Below are 16,836 nucleotides of genomic sequence, written 5' to 3'. Positions count from 1 at the left end.
CCCCAGTCAGCCCCGCCTCCCTCGGGCACTCATGTGTGATACAGAGTAATAAACCTGACTACATTTGCTACACTCTCTTTATTACCTGTTACTTTAAAATTCATACACTAATTATGTCTGCCCATCTCTCTAATGTGAAGGTCAAAGGTCAACATCCCAGTGACATAAGAATAATCCCAAAGGGGCAAAGGCAGCGGTTAATTTAGCACATTTAGCATTAAGGGTACAGCAAGGATATACTTTTACTTATTGTGGCAGGGGTGTGGTCTCTGGCCTGCTGCAGTGGAGGCTGGTGGCGGGACGTTGGACGGCACAGGTGAGGGTGATGGAGCTCATGACTCTCCCCTTTATAGTGACGGAGGAGACTGGCGTGGGGGAAGCGTGTAGTGGAGGAAGCCGAGGAGAGAGCTGGTTTCTGGCTACAAAGACGGCTTCAAACCAGAAAAGATTGCTCGTGGTCAAATAATGTGTCAATCACCTGTGAATCAAACTGTGTGTGGCTCAGTTCATGTCACAGTGTTGTTTAGTATATCTTCACTTGTCTCACTCTCCTTCTGTTCTGTCCATCAGGACGATCCTCAGCGCTTACACAGATCCTCCATCGATGTTTTGGATCCAATCAGTGATCAGTTCTACGAGGAGGCTTGGATGTTCACCAGCGCTCGCTACACCTCCATCTACCAGAAGGTGAGTGTACTCCTTTGTACTCAGATTAACATTTTACTTCTTAAAATACATTTTCATATATGAGCTTTCTATTATTTCATGGGCCATTTAATCAATATTAAAATTACAAGCATATCAACAAAGGTGAAGCTGGTTTGTTCCACTTGCTGTCACACAGTCATGGAGGAATACAAGAAATACATAATCAGTCATAGATCCTGAACAATGACATTAAAAGAAAGTCTGTGGCTCTAAAAACTAAACAGTATAAAGACATGCTCCAAGCTGCTGTTTCTCTCCTACTCCTCTAGGTTTTCCACTGTCGGCCATCCAGCGATGCTGGAGGGCTACCTGGCCAATGCTGGCCTACACAAAGAGGTCCCGGCTCGGAGGAGCTGAAGAAGATCCTTGCCTTCCTCGTCAGTTTCCTCTTCAGTTCCTATCCCAACAAAACCTTCTTGCACCTATTAGCTCCAAAGAGGCTATGGTGCCCGTGGAGGTCTGGACCTGAGGCCTGTGCTCATCACGTGGATAGAAAACACTCTGACACCATTCTGGAGGTCTGATGGGACTCTGACCAAAACACAGATGAAATAAAACTTGTGGCTGGAGCTTTTAAAATTTAATTTTAAACTTTTTCACCTCATAGATTAATGCTCATGATTGCATGTTAGCAAGACAGCATCTCCCCAAGGTGAAACTCTCAGGAGACATTTACTCTTAAACTGTAATCTGGTTGAGACTACTTGAGGAGATCTTAGTAGCGAGTATGTGGATTTAGTCTCTTCACCAACAGCAGACAGACCCATGCCAAGAAAGCAGACATGTTCTCAAAGAAAGCCGAGAGCAGAGATTGGAAAAAGCTAAAAAGAAAAAGCTGCAGCTTCAGACGACTATCTGCCTGTAAGGCTGAAAAAGTCCAGTTACGCTCTATTTTGGAAAAGCTCCCAGTTTTGGTAACCTGGACTTTTATTTCCCCTCTTCTGCTACAGATGTTGACTGTGACCTCAGAGGCCAACTGGACCACACAGCTGCAGCAGGAGTGAGGGAGAGGAGTCTTCATCCAGCTTCAAAGAAAACATCCAGGTAAAGTGACGTGGATCAGCGGATAAAGCCGTCTCCACTTTCAAAGGAGATCCTCTGAGAGAGAGACTCTCTGAGCCATTTTAGCCTCAAATTATAGGACTTTATAGTACAGCAACACTTTTAAAGGACAAAAATAAGATAAACTGTGACTGTAATACAAACAAAGTATTGCATGTGTTTTTAAAAGTGTTCCTCCGATGGGCAGGATATCACTATTAGACTGTCCCACCAGCCAACTTCAACAAGAGACCACAGCAGCATTCAGTGATCAGCACAGATGTTCCTCTAACACTCAGCATCTGATCCCTGTTGGTCTGTGTGCTTCTGCTTTTGCTCAGTTAGAAACCCTGCAGCAACCCGACCCAAAACTGTGTCTTCTTGTTGGCCTCAACGTTGAAGTGTCAAACGTCCAACATCTGGAAAGGAAACCACGCCAGTGTACTGTGATGTTTCACCAACATGTGGCAGACGCTGGTCCTGCCTTTCATGCTGACATCAGCAGAGAGCCCCGCCTACCTCAAAGCCTCCCCTGTCATGTATTGATCAGGATGATTATGAAGATGAGCGAGTGCAAATAAGACTGTAAAAGTCCACGAGCAGAATGTTTGGATGCTTTCTAATGATTCATGAATATCATGAGAGTGTTTGTGTGTTTTGTCTTTTCTTTGCTGACGTTTGTTACTAACAAAGACAATTTACGCTCTGTGTGTGTTTTCATCCTTACCAGCCGCACTCTAACTGCAATGAAGGAAACAAACTGTAGAAATGGTCGACTCAGTGACTTCATAAAATATTGAAGTGGTTCAGGTAGAGCCAGTTTTTAAATGACCATGAACACTGAGCGTATTGTATCTGTACAGCATGTTTTTCTATTAGACAGATTTGTAACAGAGGCCTTGCTCTCAGTAAGTTTGAAATCCTTTTCTGATTTCTTTTGTAATCTCTGATCTTTGTGTATCCTGCTCAGTTTACATGCTGCCTGTAGGAGTTTCTGTCTTTGTATTTGAAGAGAATTCATTGAATATACTCAGCTGCTTCCCTTTGGTGCCTCACACATCACTGAAGTTTTTCAGTGTCCAGTTATTTGTTTTTAATAGCTGTTTGAATTCTCTGTATGTTTGACCCTGTAGACTGTTTAATGGACTGCTCGTCTTCCTGTTTGTAACCACTGCCTGTTTAGGACTAAAGATTTGGATTTTTGACTTTAACACAGCCTCTGCGTGTCGTCCCTTTGTGTCCTCGTCCTCTGTGAATGTGTCACAGATGTTTCCATGATAATAACACAGCTTTCCCACAGTGGCTTGCAGCAGCATTTATTCACAGCACATTTGAGAAAGGTTCAGATTAACTCGATGAGTTTATATTCAGAATGATTCTGACAGTGGGCCACTGTGAATTGTGATCTTTCATCAGGTCAATGTTTAAGTTCAGTATTTCAAAGCAGGAGCTATGAACAGTCATCATGTTGGCATTAGAATTATTATTATTAATCATTATTAATAATGTCGTTACTCATGTATAACTTTGATTAGTATACATGAATTTTATCAATAGTCAAAATAATGAATAATTCATGTATAACTTTTATTGTGTTTTGTATATTAATTCTATTTAAATAGAGATGTTGACCCTGTCTCTACAGTAGCATCAGTGTAACATACATTATTGGTCCAAGCTGTCATAAATGGGGAGCCTGATCCTTTATTATGAAAACATGACGAGTATTTTTCTTGTCAGTTGGGAAGAAGTTGGTCTTTTTTTCCTTCTTTTTGCTCAGTTTGTCTTTTCTTTGATAATTGAAACTCTGATCAAACCTACTCATGTTCACAGCATGTAAAAGCAGCTGACAGTCCGTGGCATTGTTGTTTGTAGAGGTGCAGTGTAGTGGGAGCATAAATCAAAAGAAAACAGTAACATTTATGTAATAAAACATCTGAATGAAAATGAACAGGCCCTTTATGAACTTCAAAGGGATCTGAAAACAACACTTTTTAAAAGAGTATCTTGGGGTGTAGGTGGTCAAAATAGAAAACTGAGCTGAGACTCTAAGTTCAATCCATCCATTGGTTTTTACTTAGGAGGAAGAAATGTCAGGCTGGTGCAGGCTGGTTAGGTGCATGTGGTTATCTTTACCTAAATGAGTTCACTTTGTGGCTGCCAGGTTGGGCAGAAGTACCTGTCCCCTGTTAGGCTTAGCAAGGTTCTCCAGGAGTTTCTCCATGGGTAGAGCTTCTAGCTCCTCCAGCACATCTGTGGCCGTGCAGGCTGCCACTTTCTTGGTTGCTCTTTTTACCCCACTGGTGGATGAGCTGCAATGGTCTCCATTTGTCCCATATGTCTTTACTTCTTCTTCTTCTTTTGCATATTAAACACATTATTCTGTTTCTATGTATTTGCTATGATTTGCTATTTGTTAAGTAACATTGCTTCACTCACTATGCCGGGTTTGTGTGTGGAAGCATTCAGTTGCTGGCAAATCAAACATTCTGCAAATGAAGCTGAATACTCAGTTACATGTTTCTTTACATTTCATTATGTTACAGATTAAGTCATTTGTTCTTACTTTGTTTGTCTTTTCAGTCTTCATGAGGGTCAGGTGTGGGGAAACGCCCGCCCGGCATTTCCTCATTTTAAAGTCCTGCTGATGTCACACATCAGCAGGTCAAACCAAGTGGAGGGGTTTGTTTGTCCATAGAGATGCTTCCTTTTGTTTGTTTTAAGGTTTAAATGGATTTGTTGAATGTGTTTCTTTTCATCAATACTGCCATTTAGTTGTGTAAATGTGCATGTTAGAAGTGTGAAGAGGTTTTGTGTTTAGAAATGTATAGAAACCAATCATTTACTGACAGCATGTCTGATGGAAATAAGTGCAGATTATGTATGAAGTCTAACTGCACACAGTAACTGTGTTACAATAAGGACTTATCAGCACCCTCTGCTGGAGTGTTTCAGTACTGCGTTAACTAGAATACACCACCTCCTCCTCACACCACCTGCTACAGCTCTACTCTTCTATGACTACAGTCATCCACAGCACTGATGTGAGGTCACATGGTTCATATGTAAGGAGCACAGCTGACCTCAGGTCAGTTTAATGACTGTGAGCAGCAGCTGTGTTATTGTCACTGTGACAGGGAGACACTCTCAGACACAGCGCTCATGTCAGCTTGTTCTCATGCAGGAGGATCAGGAGCTCCATGTTTGTCTTTCTGTTTGAATCATGATGTGTTTGTGCCATCAGAGTCTGTCATGAGTACTCAGGGTTTCACAGCAGCTCTTCTGGATGCTGACGAGGACTCCAACCTCATGTTTCACCTCTCTGAGCTTCTGATGTCTGTGAACACTCGTGTTTCTTCTCTGGGCTCATCTGGACAAAAACACCTTTCTGTGTTTGGCTGCAGCCTCATTCTGACTGACAGGAAGTGTGTTATCCATGAGCTGCACTTCTGTGAGGAAGTTTCCTGCTGTGTTTCCTGTCTGTGGACAAACACGAGTGTTCCAGCTGAGGACTTGGTTCCTTCCACCTGTCCATACAGGACATCACGCTGTCTGCAGCTCTGTAAATGCAGCTCCAGGTCCTTCCACGTGCTGCTCTGTATTTGTGCAGTTTGTAGTGTGTCCTGGGAAACGTAGCACACATGGTGTTCTTCTGCTGTTTCCTCCTTTCACTGAGTGTGAAACACTGACGCTGTGCTGTTGTTCACAGAGGGGAGCTGATTCTAGCTGCAGCTGGACTCTGTCATCTAACTGAATGTGTTGGTGCTGATCACGGGGCTCTGAGGGGGGAGCAGCAGGAGGACTCTGGATGCTGACGTCAGTGTATCTGTGGAAGCTCCCACAGCGTGTCTGTCATTCAATATTGTGCTGTATATTGTATCTATGCAAAGATGAACAGACTGTGTGTTCACTGGTCTCTGTGCTGCAGCTCTGATGTCATCATCACTCCCTCCTCCACCCTCAGCAGTCCCAGCATGCTGCTGTGGTGCACCCCACCCTCACTCTACACCTGAGCCACAGACCACACCCTCCACCTCAATATACACCACAGTTTTCTCTGCTGTGGAAATGAGATCAGGAGGAAATCATCATTATTATTATTTAATAAACGCTCACATTAATGTGGGCTTATTTGTTTCATATTAGAAACATTAGTTGAGTGTTTTTAGTATAAAATGGTCAAAGTCCCTCTTTTTGCTCCTCCCCTCACCTGTGGATGGGCGGTGCTGTTACCGTGGTGACAGCTTGGATGTGTTTCAGTCCTGCCTGGTTATCACTGCAGGAATCTTTCACATTTATTACAGGTAATAACTCTGATTTTTCTGTGTATTATGAACCAAATGTATCCTGATACACACAGAGATGGATGAGCAGAGGTTGTTTTTGCAGTTTATGTAGTTACTATGGACTTAATGCACACATATTATTAAAATTAGGGCTATAACAGTTGTATTGATGTATAGCAACTTGAAATGCTCCCACAAATGGCTCCACAGCATGTAAAAATATAACAAAAGCTCTGGCGGACTTGGTTCTGTGGTCAGTCTTAAAGGGTGAAGTTAAACTCTGTAATCTTCACTGTGTCACAGAGTTCAGTGAGTCCCGTTATTCACAGCATCAATCAGATCATCAGAGAACAGCTGATCAGCAATCAGTGGTGCCAACAGCGCCTCCTGTGGTGAGAGGATGCAATAATGCAATGTAGCATTTTTCCACTCAACACTTGCAGTCATGGAAACTGTCTGTTGGATCTGTGTGACGTTGCTTTCTTGGTTAGAGTTCCTCACAAATGTCCAGATGATTCTTCTAATGAGGCGTCGACCATGTTTGCAGCTCTTTGGAAGAAAACGTCGCCCTTTGCCATCCTTACTTTTCTTTGACTTCTTCAAATGCAGCTGAACTCCAGCTGGTATTTTCTTGGACTTTGCAGCTGTTTCTGGTCATCAGTTCATTCCTGCAAACCTCTGAAGCTGAACAACAATGATGCTGCATTGCTGGCTGATCCCAAAAGGTTGATTCTGTTCATCTGGACGTTTTCAGAAACGTTTGCTCACTGATCAGGTGACTTCTTCAGTCTCAGCTGACTGCAGCTTTACAAGCTTACAAACAGCACATTTGCACAATGACTGAAAGCAGCAGCACCTGATATATATGATACTAATATAATACATATACATATATAATCCATACTAATGATGAAGGAACTGAGCTCACAGTCCATTGTTCATTCAGTGAACTACTCAGTTTATTTTGGGCCTCAGAAATGCTCACTCTGTTTGTACATCACTGTCAGCAATAGACTCATTCTGCTGTGTGGACAGGAACACATGTGACATCACTTCCTGTTTGTTTGTGACTGAAGAGGAAGAAGTTTACAAGGAATCATTTAGAAGAGTTTCAAACATCAACTGATTGAATCCATGAATCTGAAAACGTGTTTGTGAGTGAAAGAGACAGACATGTACAGACTGAACTATCTGTTCAACAGTCAGAGTGTTTCTGTAACAGGAGACACTCTTTACACTCCACTCAGCACAGGGACACTGAGGAACCAGGAGAGAAGACCATAAACCCAGGATAAAGAGTTTGAGTGAATGTGGTGTTGAAGGTGTGGAAGTGGATCAGAGTGTCAGAGGAGACTCTGTAGAAGGACAGAGTGCCAGCAGGACAGTCCACATACACTGCTGCTCTGTTAGAGACAGAGGAGGAGGAGGAGGAGGAGATGAATGTTAGTCTGTTATTGTGAAGGACAGAATGAGGACCATCATCAGAGCAGATCAGACTCCAGGACTGATCATTGTTTCCAAACACACAGTCACTGTATCCTTTCCTTCTGATGCTTCTGTAACTCACTGATATATAAACGTCTCCTCTCCACTCGACCTCCCAGTAACAGCGACCAGTCAGACCATTTCTACACAGCAGCTGAGAAACATCAAATCTGTCTGGATGATCAGGATATGACTGAACCTCCTCCACACGTGTCACCTTCCTGTTGTTGTCAGACAGTTGGAGGTTTGTGCTCACTGTGTTTGTGTCGATTGTGAGTTGACAGGAATCTGATGGAGAGAACAAACACAATCCAGCTGCAGTTATTGATCCATCATCTGTTCATTGATTGACACTTTGATGATGACTCCTGACATGATGAAGATGGTTGAATGTGTGCTGCTTTGTTTTCATGAATCCCATTAAAAACACACTTACACTTCCTCAGACCTGGTCTCAACCATCGGACTCCAGCAGGCTCCACCCTGAAAGGAGGAGGGGGGTCAGAGCAGCACAGTCAGCATGCACACATGGACATTACATGGCTCTCACACACACACTGTTACACACTGAGCTCAAAGCTCGGCTCCACTGTTTTATTCAAAGAAATCTACATTTATTTATCAGCACATTTAAAAACAGCTTGAGCCAAAGTGCTGCACAGAGTAGAGAGAAAATAGGAAACATACACAGTAATGACTATAAAGACTGGTCAGGATTGAAAGCTACAGAGTACAAATGTGTTTCCAACCGGCTTTTAAAAATGTCCAGTGTTGGTGACGACCTGATGTGAAGGGCGACTGTTCCAGAGTTTGGCTGCAGCCATCGATAAAGCTCACCTCTGTTTTTACGTCTAGTTCTGGTCAGAAGCTGCTTATCTGCAGACCTGAGGGCTCCACTTGGATTCTTTTGTTAAAGAGAGATAAGATGGAGCCAATCCATTCACAGATTTAAAGACAACCAGATCTGGAAGTGGATTCTACCACGTACTGGTAACCAGTGGAAAAAGCTGGTGATGGGTCGTCTAGCACAGACCCACCGCTGGAACCAGACAATTGATGAGGGAGAGAACTGTGACAGCGCCGTTCCTTCACTTGACCTCAGTCGCTCTCGTCTGCTCCCTCGTAACACTGCTCTTTATTGAGCTTACATGAATATGCACAAGTTCATTATGACGTCTTACACAGGTATGAACAAAGAGTACCAGTCTGTGCATAGTGTGTGTGTGTGTGTGTGTGTGCGTCTGTGTGTGCGTGTGTGTGTGTGTCTGTGTGTGCGTGTGTGTGTGTCTGTGTGTGTGTGTGTGTCTGTGTGTGTGTCTGTGTGTGTGTCTGTGTGTGTGTGTGTGTGTGTCTGTGTGTGCGTGTGTGTGTGTGTCTGTGTGTGTGTGTGTCTGTGTGTGTGTGTGTGTGTGTGTCTGTGTGTGTGTGTGTGTGTCTGTGTGTCTGTGTGTGTGTCTGTGTGTGTGTGTGTCTGTGTGTGTGTGTGTGTGTGTGTCTGTGTGTGTGTGTGTGTGTCTGTGTGCGTGCGTGTGCGTGCCTGTGTCTGTGTGTGTGTGTGTCTGTGTGCGTGCGTGTGCGTGCGTGTCTGTGTGTGTGTGTGTCTGTGTCTGTGTGTGTGTGTGTGTGTGTGTGTCTGTGTGTGTGTTCCAGATGTGACCCTGTGACCCCAAAGCTGGTGCTAAGAGTCCAGCGGTCCCCCTAACAAAGGGCTCTTATACTTAACCAGACACAGAGTAGGTGTCCTCCTACACCAGGGGTCTCAAACTAGCGGCCCGCGGGCCAATTGCGGCCCGCAGGACGATAGTTTTTGGCCCCACCTTAATATGAAAATGTAATGTTAGTTTGATAATGTATGACACTTTACAGTGTTGTGGGCGGAGCTGAATTAACCCACCAATCAGGGTGGGATATGGATCTCAGGGGACACCAGCCGGGCTTGATGCAAGCAGGGAAACATTTCTCAATGAGTCAAAGTTCCAGCAGCGTTGCCCTGGAGTGTTTCTTTCTTTCCTGTGCCTGGCTGGCTTCCTCCTTTCTATTGGGCAAACGCCGACATTCGCCCCAGCGCGCTGCGTTCACAACACTTCAAAAAAAGTTGTTTTTTTAAGCTGCTGCCCAGCGGGACATTATACGTATATAGATTTATACACACGTCAGTGGGATTTAAAGTTATTTTTCCACAGAGAGAGATCTCATATTAACTCTCACAGTGATGCGTAGGCGGCGGGATAAAAGAAAAGTCATGAACTCAATGCAGCCCAATTTAGTCTGCAGTCACATAGCGACACCTGTTCATCGGCAACAACAGTCCCCGGTAACCCGGACTAATTATAGGGTCGCACCGTAATTTGTGGCTCCATGTTTTTATTTGCATCACTGCGTTTGCATTGCAGCAAACATGAACATTACATATATTTCAATATAATGTAAAAGCAGTCAAAACAACTAACATCAGAAACAGCTGATGTTATTTGTTATATGTCACGGTGTCATTTCCGCTTCTTTCTCCTGTAACAACAGCCCGGCGCCGTGAGCAGTCGCCTTTTTTGCGCTCGCTATCCCTGCACTTTCTACCATCTGCAAACGCCACGGTGTTCGTGTCGTCATGAAAGACATGAACATCGAGCGTAAAAACAAAGGAGACTGCTACCGGCTTTTTATCTGCCGATCGCCGTGCTACGGTTGCAAGAAAAAGAAGCAGAAATGACGTTCTCTACGCGTTGAGACGTTCCCCGTCCGTCGGCTAAACGCTTGATTGAAACTTCAATGCGACAGTGACACCAAGTAGAATTATAAATGTCACATAGCCCCAAACATGTCTTTTTCAAAGCCTGCGGTGAAGAGAAAGGTTGGTGATGAGCACCGACAATTTCAGGAAAAGTGGGAAATGCAATATTTCTTTGTTGAGCACAGGGGCACCCCGACCCGTCTTATTTGCACAGAGAAAGTTGCGCTGCACAAGGAATACAATTTGAAACGTCATTACACAACTAGACATGCTGAGCTGGATGCAGAATACCAGGGAGACGAGAGAGCGAACCGGGTTGCCAGTCTTAAAACAGATCTACTGAGGCAGCAAGATTTCTCCAAGAAAGCAACCAAAGAGAATAATGCAGCAGTCGGAGCCACGTGGTTAGTGAGATGATTGCTAAAGCAGGGAAGCCATTCACAGAAGGTGCATTTGTCTAAAAGTGCATATTGCAGGCTGCAAATATAGTCTGTCCGGGAAAGAAAGGTCAGTTTAGCAACATCAGCCTTTCTGCCAACACCGCAGCAGATCGCATTTCTGACCTGTCAAGTGACATTTATGACCAACTGTGTGAGAAAGCCAAATGTTTCAGTGTATACTCAGTCGCTCTTGATGAGACCACAGACATCACCGACACTGCCCAGCTCCCAATGTATGTCCGTGGTGTTGATGACAGTTTTGAAGTGATGGAGGAGCTGCTCACAGTAATTCCAATGCATGGCCAGACCACCGCTCAGCAGATATTTACAAGCTGTGTGATGCCATTGAGAATGTTGGTTTGCCATGGAAGAGGTTTGTTGGAATAACAACAGATGGAGCGCCATCAATGACAGGGAGGAAACATGGACTGGTGGCACAAAACAAACTGGAAGAGGAAGGCGTGGAGGAGGCCATTGCTCTGCACTGCATCATCCATCAGCAGGTCCTTTGCAGCAAATGCCTGAAGTTTGACAATGTGATGTCTATTGTTGTGAAATGCATCAACCAAATCAGATCCAGGGGCTTAAAGCACCGAAGGTTCTGAGCTTTTTTAGAGGAAATGGAGTCAGAATATGGGGATGTGCTCGACTTCACTGAGGTACGTTGGCTCAGCAGGGGAAATGTATTAAAGAGACTTTTTGAGTTGAGAGCAGAAGTGAAGCCTTCATGGAGAAGGATGGAGTTAGTGTTCCTGTGCTAACTGATCCCAAATGGCTCATGGACTCAGCTTTTCTTGTTGATATGACACATGAGCTTAATGTACTGAACAAGACGTTACAAGGCCAGGGGCAACTTGTCAGTGCTGCCTATGACAACGTGAGAGCATTCTCCACAAAACTGGCGCTCTGGAAAGCTCAGCTCTCTCAGACAAACCTTTGCCATTTCCCAGCATGCAAGGCACTCGTGGATGCAGGCACACCATTCAGTGCTGACGAGTATGTTGATGTCATTTTGAGGCTACAGGAGGAATTTGATCACAGATTTGCTGACTTCAAGACACACAGAGCCATCTTTCACAGTTTTGTGGACCCCTTCTCCTTTGATGTGCAAGATGCCCCTTCTGTGCTTCAAATGGAGCTCATTGAGCTGCAGTGCAACTCTGAACTCAAAGCAAAGTTCAGGGAGGTGAGTGGAAAAGCAGACAAGCTTGGACAATCTTTGAGAGAATTGAGCCCTAGTTTCCCTCGGCTTTCCCGAATGTTCAAGCGGACCATGTGCCTTTTTGGTAGCACATACTTGTGCCAAAAGCTCTTCTCCACTTTGAACTTCAATAAGTCCAAGTACAGGTCCAGACTTACGGATGATCATCTTCAAGACATACTGAGGGTCGCAACTGCTTCCTCCTTCAGGCCAAATCTGGCTCGGCTATGCGAGAGGAAACGCTGCCAGGTCTCTAGCAGCAAGGAGTAGGCAAGAGAAGCCATGTTCAGAAGAACAGTTCATTTTCTACAGTGTTCCATTCATGTTCAGAAGAAGGTTATAGAACTGTTAATACAGACATTTCAATCTAAATACAGCAGATATAGAAGACTGAAAGAAACACACAAGTTCACTGACTAAAAACATCTTATTATTATTTTATTTATGTATTACAGATTGATTTTTTTTCTTATTAATTCTTAATTTGTTTATTCATTTTTCATATTTTGTGTTAAAAAATAAAAATAAAGAGATTTGAGAAGATTGGAATTTTTTAACCATGCCTTTCTTGTGGAAAACCTAATGCGGCCCAGCCTCACCCAGACTCTGCCTGCAGCGGCCCCCAGCTAAATTGAGTTTGAGACCCCTGTCCTACACCATAAATCAGTAAGAGAGGGTACGACCTCTCTCATGGCCCCAAGTGGTGTGTGCATGCCAGAGCACTCTGGAAGGCACACAGAGTCTTTACAGACTACTCAGGATCAAACCTCTATCATTATGCAATCGATTATACAACTCTAAGCATATATGAGTAAATATTTCTAAGCATAAATGACAATCAACAATATAAACCTTACAGCTGGTTTTAATAACAGAATTCATTTGTTTCTCAAACGAGAAAGAGCTATCGAGAAACACTCCTAAATCTTTAGTTCTTAACTTTTCCAGTGGGCCAAGGTCAACATTATCTGCTAATGCTAAATAGGCTGCCGTTATTAACTAATGCTAATTTGACATGAATTAGCATTATGCACTAATGCTAACACTTACTTTTTTTAAAAATGTGAGTAGCTAATGCTAACACTATTTCCCTTAACTTTATAACAATGTGAACGGCTAATGCTAACACTCTTTTTCCTAGCATTATAACATCTGAGCTGCTAATGCTAAGTAGGCTGCCATTAGCACCTACGTCTAATTTAAGGCAAATACGCATTAGAACCTAATGCTCATATCGTTTTCCTTTGCTTTATAACAATGTGAGCAGCTACTGCTAAATAGCATTAGCTAATAACAGCAGTCTAATTTAATGCAAGTTAGCCTCATTTGCATTACAACGATGTGAGGAGTTAACGCTAAGTATGCTGCCATTAGTGGCTAATTCTAATTAGGGGTGAATAAATATTACCAGCTAATGCTAATATCGTATTCTCTTCCCTTTTAACAATGTGAGCAGCTAGTGCTAGGTAGGCTGATGCTAGGAGCTAATGCTAAAGCTAATTTAATGTGAATTAGCATCACATTAGTGAGGAGTTAATGCTAAGTAGACTGCCATTAGCAGGTAATGCTAATTTTAGGTGAATAGGAATTGGCAGATAATGCTAATACCATATTTTCTTGCTTTATAACAATGTGACCAGCTAATGCTATGTAGGTTGCCGTTATTAGCTAATACTAATTTGAGGTGAATTAGCATTATCCCCTTATGCTAACAATGTTTTTTCTTACTTTTTAACAATACAAGTAGCTAATGTGAACACTTTTTTTTTTTTATTGAATTCTAATTTTTCCCTTGCGATGTGAAGAGTTAATGCTAAATAGGATGCCATTAGTGGCTAATTCTAATTTTAGATGAGAAAGCATTAGAAGCTAATGCTAATACCATATTTTCTTGCTTTATATCAATATTAGTAGGTAATGCTAAGTACGTAGCCATTATTAGCTAATGCTAATTTAGGTGAATTAGCATTATCCACTAATGCTAACACTGTTTTTGCCAACTCTTTTCCCTTGCATTATAACAATATGAGCAGCTAATGCTAAGAAGGCTGCCATTATTAGGTAATGCTAATTATTATGTGTGTTAGCATTATCCGCTGCTGCTAGCAATGTTTTATCTTACCTTTTAACAATATCAGCAGCTAATGCTAACACTACTTTAATTTCAGTTAAACCTACTTAGCATTAATTAACTTCATTTAGCATTAAGAAGTTTTTGCTATAGGCTACCATTAGTGGCTAATGCTAATTTTAGGTAAATAGAAATTGGCAGCTAATGCTAATACCATATTTTCTTTTTTATTTTTATTTTTATTTTTTTTATTAATCCTTTATTTATCCAGGTAAAAAATCTCATTGAGATTAAAAATCTCATTTCCAAGAGAGACCTGGCATCATAGCAACAAAAGTCACATACCACATAGGTATATAACATTTAAAACAAATACAATATCGCATACAAACATGTGTAAAATATACAATAACAGATCAAATACAAAAAGAGTACATTAAAAACAATCACACTGAGTAAAAGAGCTGTTCTCTCGTTCCTTTAAAACAGACTTAAACTCTCCCAAGGTAACCAATTCTGATAATTTCAGTTCCTTCTGCAGATTATTCCAGGAAGCAGGGGCAGCGTATTTAAAAGCCCTTTTCCCCCATTCTGTTCTGATTTTTGGGACAATCAATTTTATGATTTTGTTCGAACGAAGGTTGTATTGGTTGTGGTTTTTACACATATAAACACATAAATAAGATGGAACCAGCCCAAGGAGAGATTTATAGATAAAAATCAACCAATGGGAGAGTCTACGAATATGCAAAGATGGACATTTAGCAGCAGCATACAGAGAACAATGATGTACACGACTTCCATAGCCAGTAATAAAACGTAAAGCACAATGGTACACAGTATCCAACCTCTTTAGGTAGTGGGCAGGTGCATTCATAAAAAGCAGGTCACCATAATCCAATAAAGGTAAAAAGGTTGAACGAATCAAATGTTTTCTCACTTGGAGGGAGAAACAGGATTGGTTTCTAAAAAAGTAACCTAGTTTTAGTTTTAACTTCGACACAAGCCTTTGAATGTGAGTCTTAAATGACAAATTCTGATCTATAATGATCCCTAGATACTTGTAAGATGTGACCATTTCAATTTCAGATCCTTGAATTGTTTTAATCTTAGGAGACGTAGCTAACAACTCTTTGCCATTTGAGAATAACATAAACTTGGATTTCTCTGGATTTAACACCAACTTAAGTTGAGTTAAATGGGACTGAACGACATCAAAGGCAGACTGCAGAAATTGCAGGGTTTGTGCTACTGAAGGGGATGAACAATAAATAATTGTATCATCTGCATAAAGATGAAATGCTGCATTTGACAAATTATCACAAAGGTTGTTTATGTAAAGAGAAAATAGCAATGGTCCTAATATGGAGCCCTGCGGAACTCCTTTGGATACTGGGAGAAAAGAGGAAGAAGACCCAGCAGCACGGACACACTGTTTTCTTGCTGACAAGTAATTTGAAAACCAACTTACAGCATTTACGGATAGACCAATATTGTTTAGTCTATTTAATAAAATAGCATGGTCAACTGTATCAAAAGCCTTTGACAAGTCAAGAAAAAGAGCCGCACAGTATTTTTTGCAGTCCATTGAATCAACAATGTCATTAACCACTTTAATAGCAGCAGTTATTGTGCTGTGTTGTTTTCTGAATCCTGACTGATGTTGGGAAAGAACTGAATTTTTGTCCAAAAAATCTTTCAGTTGTTCACTAATGAACTTTTCTAGAACTTTTGCTAGAACACACAATTTAGATATGGGCCTGTAATTATTAACATCTGAAGGATCACCTCCTTTCAGCAAAGGGAGAACATAGGCAGATTTCCATATTACAGGGATCTCACTGTTCGAGAGGCTAAGATTAAAAATGTAAGTTATTGGTTCTGCTATAAAATCTGCAGCCAACTTAAGAAAATAGGGATCAAGTTGATCTGGTCCTGCTGATTTATTTAGATCCAACAGATTTAAAGCCCTGTGGACCTCAAAAACATTTAGCGGAGAAAAACTGAAGGGTTGGACCACAGATTCAGTTTGAGCGGTTGCAGAGAGAGCCTCTTGTTGATTAAGCTGTTTTAAATCTGGATATAAAGATTCAAATAGAGATCCTGAAGAAACAAAATGCTCATTAAAGCAGTTTAGAATGTCGCATTTCTCTGTTAAAGTACAGGAGTCTTTTACAACAAAAGTTGGCATCTCATTTGTAATTATGTCCCCATAAGAAGATTTTATTATTTTCCAGAATTTTTTAGGCTCGTTCAAATGTTTAGTAGTATTTGAAAGATAGAATTCTGATTTGGCCTTTTTAATTAAGGAAGTTGAACGGTTTCTAAGCTGTCTAAAAATCAGCCAATCCGCTTCGGATTTAGTTTTTCTGGCCTTAGCCCAGGCAGCATCCCTTTTTTTGAGTAGACTAGAGAGCTGAAGAGAAAACCAAGGGTTGTTTCTGCATTTTACTCTAAATTTGCGGATAGGGGCATGTTTATTTATAATTTTGATAAAAGTATCATAAAAATAATTCCATGCCAGCTCAAGATCAGTTATCAGGTAGATTCTACTCCAGTTATAGTCCCATAAATCATGAAAGAAAGCTTGCTCACAGAAATGCTTAAAATCTCGTTTAAAAGCTATCTGTGGCCTTGATTTTGGGAGCTTCGATTGCCTGACTACAGCTACCACACAGTGGTCACTGATATCATTTGCGAAAACCCCAGTGTGAGAATATTTATACGGCATATTAGTTAAAAATAAATCAATAAGTGATGACTTTTCTGGGCATTTAAGATTTGGACGAGTTGTGCTGTAAATTAGTTGTGTGAGATTATATGAATCACACATGGATTTAAAACTGTCTGAGGCAGAGGACAACCAGTCCCAGTTG

General features: G+C 41.7%; 1 protein-coding gene across 1 annotated transcript in view; it reads right to left on the bottom strand.

Moving 5' to 3' along the window:
- Positions 1 to 5,834: 5,834 nt before the first annotated feature.
- The window catches only part of LOC146679589 (NACHT, LRR and PYD domains-containing protein 3-like), a 31,511-nt gene continuing 20,509 nt past the window's right edge, over positions 5,835 to 16,836 (bottom strand). Inside the window, exons 11-12 of the mRNA XM_085450243.1 lie at positions 7,957 to 8,003; positions 5,835 to 7,808 (exon numbers count right to left, since the gene is read on the bottom strand). Coding sequence (XP_085306369.1) covers positions 7,279 to 7,808; positions 7,957 to 8,003 — 577 coding nt within the window. The 3' untranslated portion in view covers positions 5,835 to 7,278. The remainder of the gene's footprint in view (positions 7,809 to 7,956; positions 8,004 to 16,836) is intronic.

The sequence above is a fragment of the Copadichromis virginalis genome, unplaced genomic scaffold (genome assembly GCF_057382275.1).
Source record: "Copadichromis virginalis isolate Kocher_CV1m ecotype Utaka unplaced genomic scaffold, C_Virginalis_male_GT1.1 unmapped_scaffold_1, whole genome shotgun sequence".
Taxonomy (NCBI): domain Eukaryota; kingdom Metazoa; phylum Chordata; class Actinopteri; order Cichliformes; family Cichlidae; genus Copadichromis; species Copadichromis virginalis.
The sequence above is the reverse complement of the archived record's forward strand: the minus strand, read 5'-3'. Positions and strand labels throughout refer to the sequence as shown.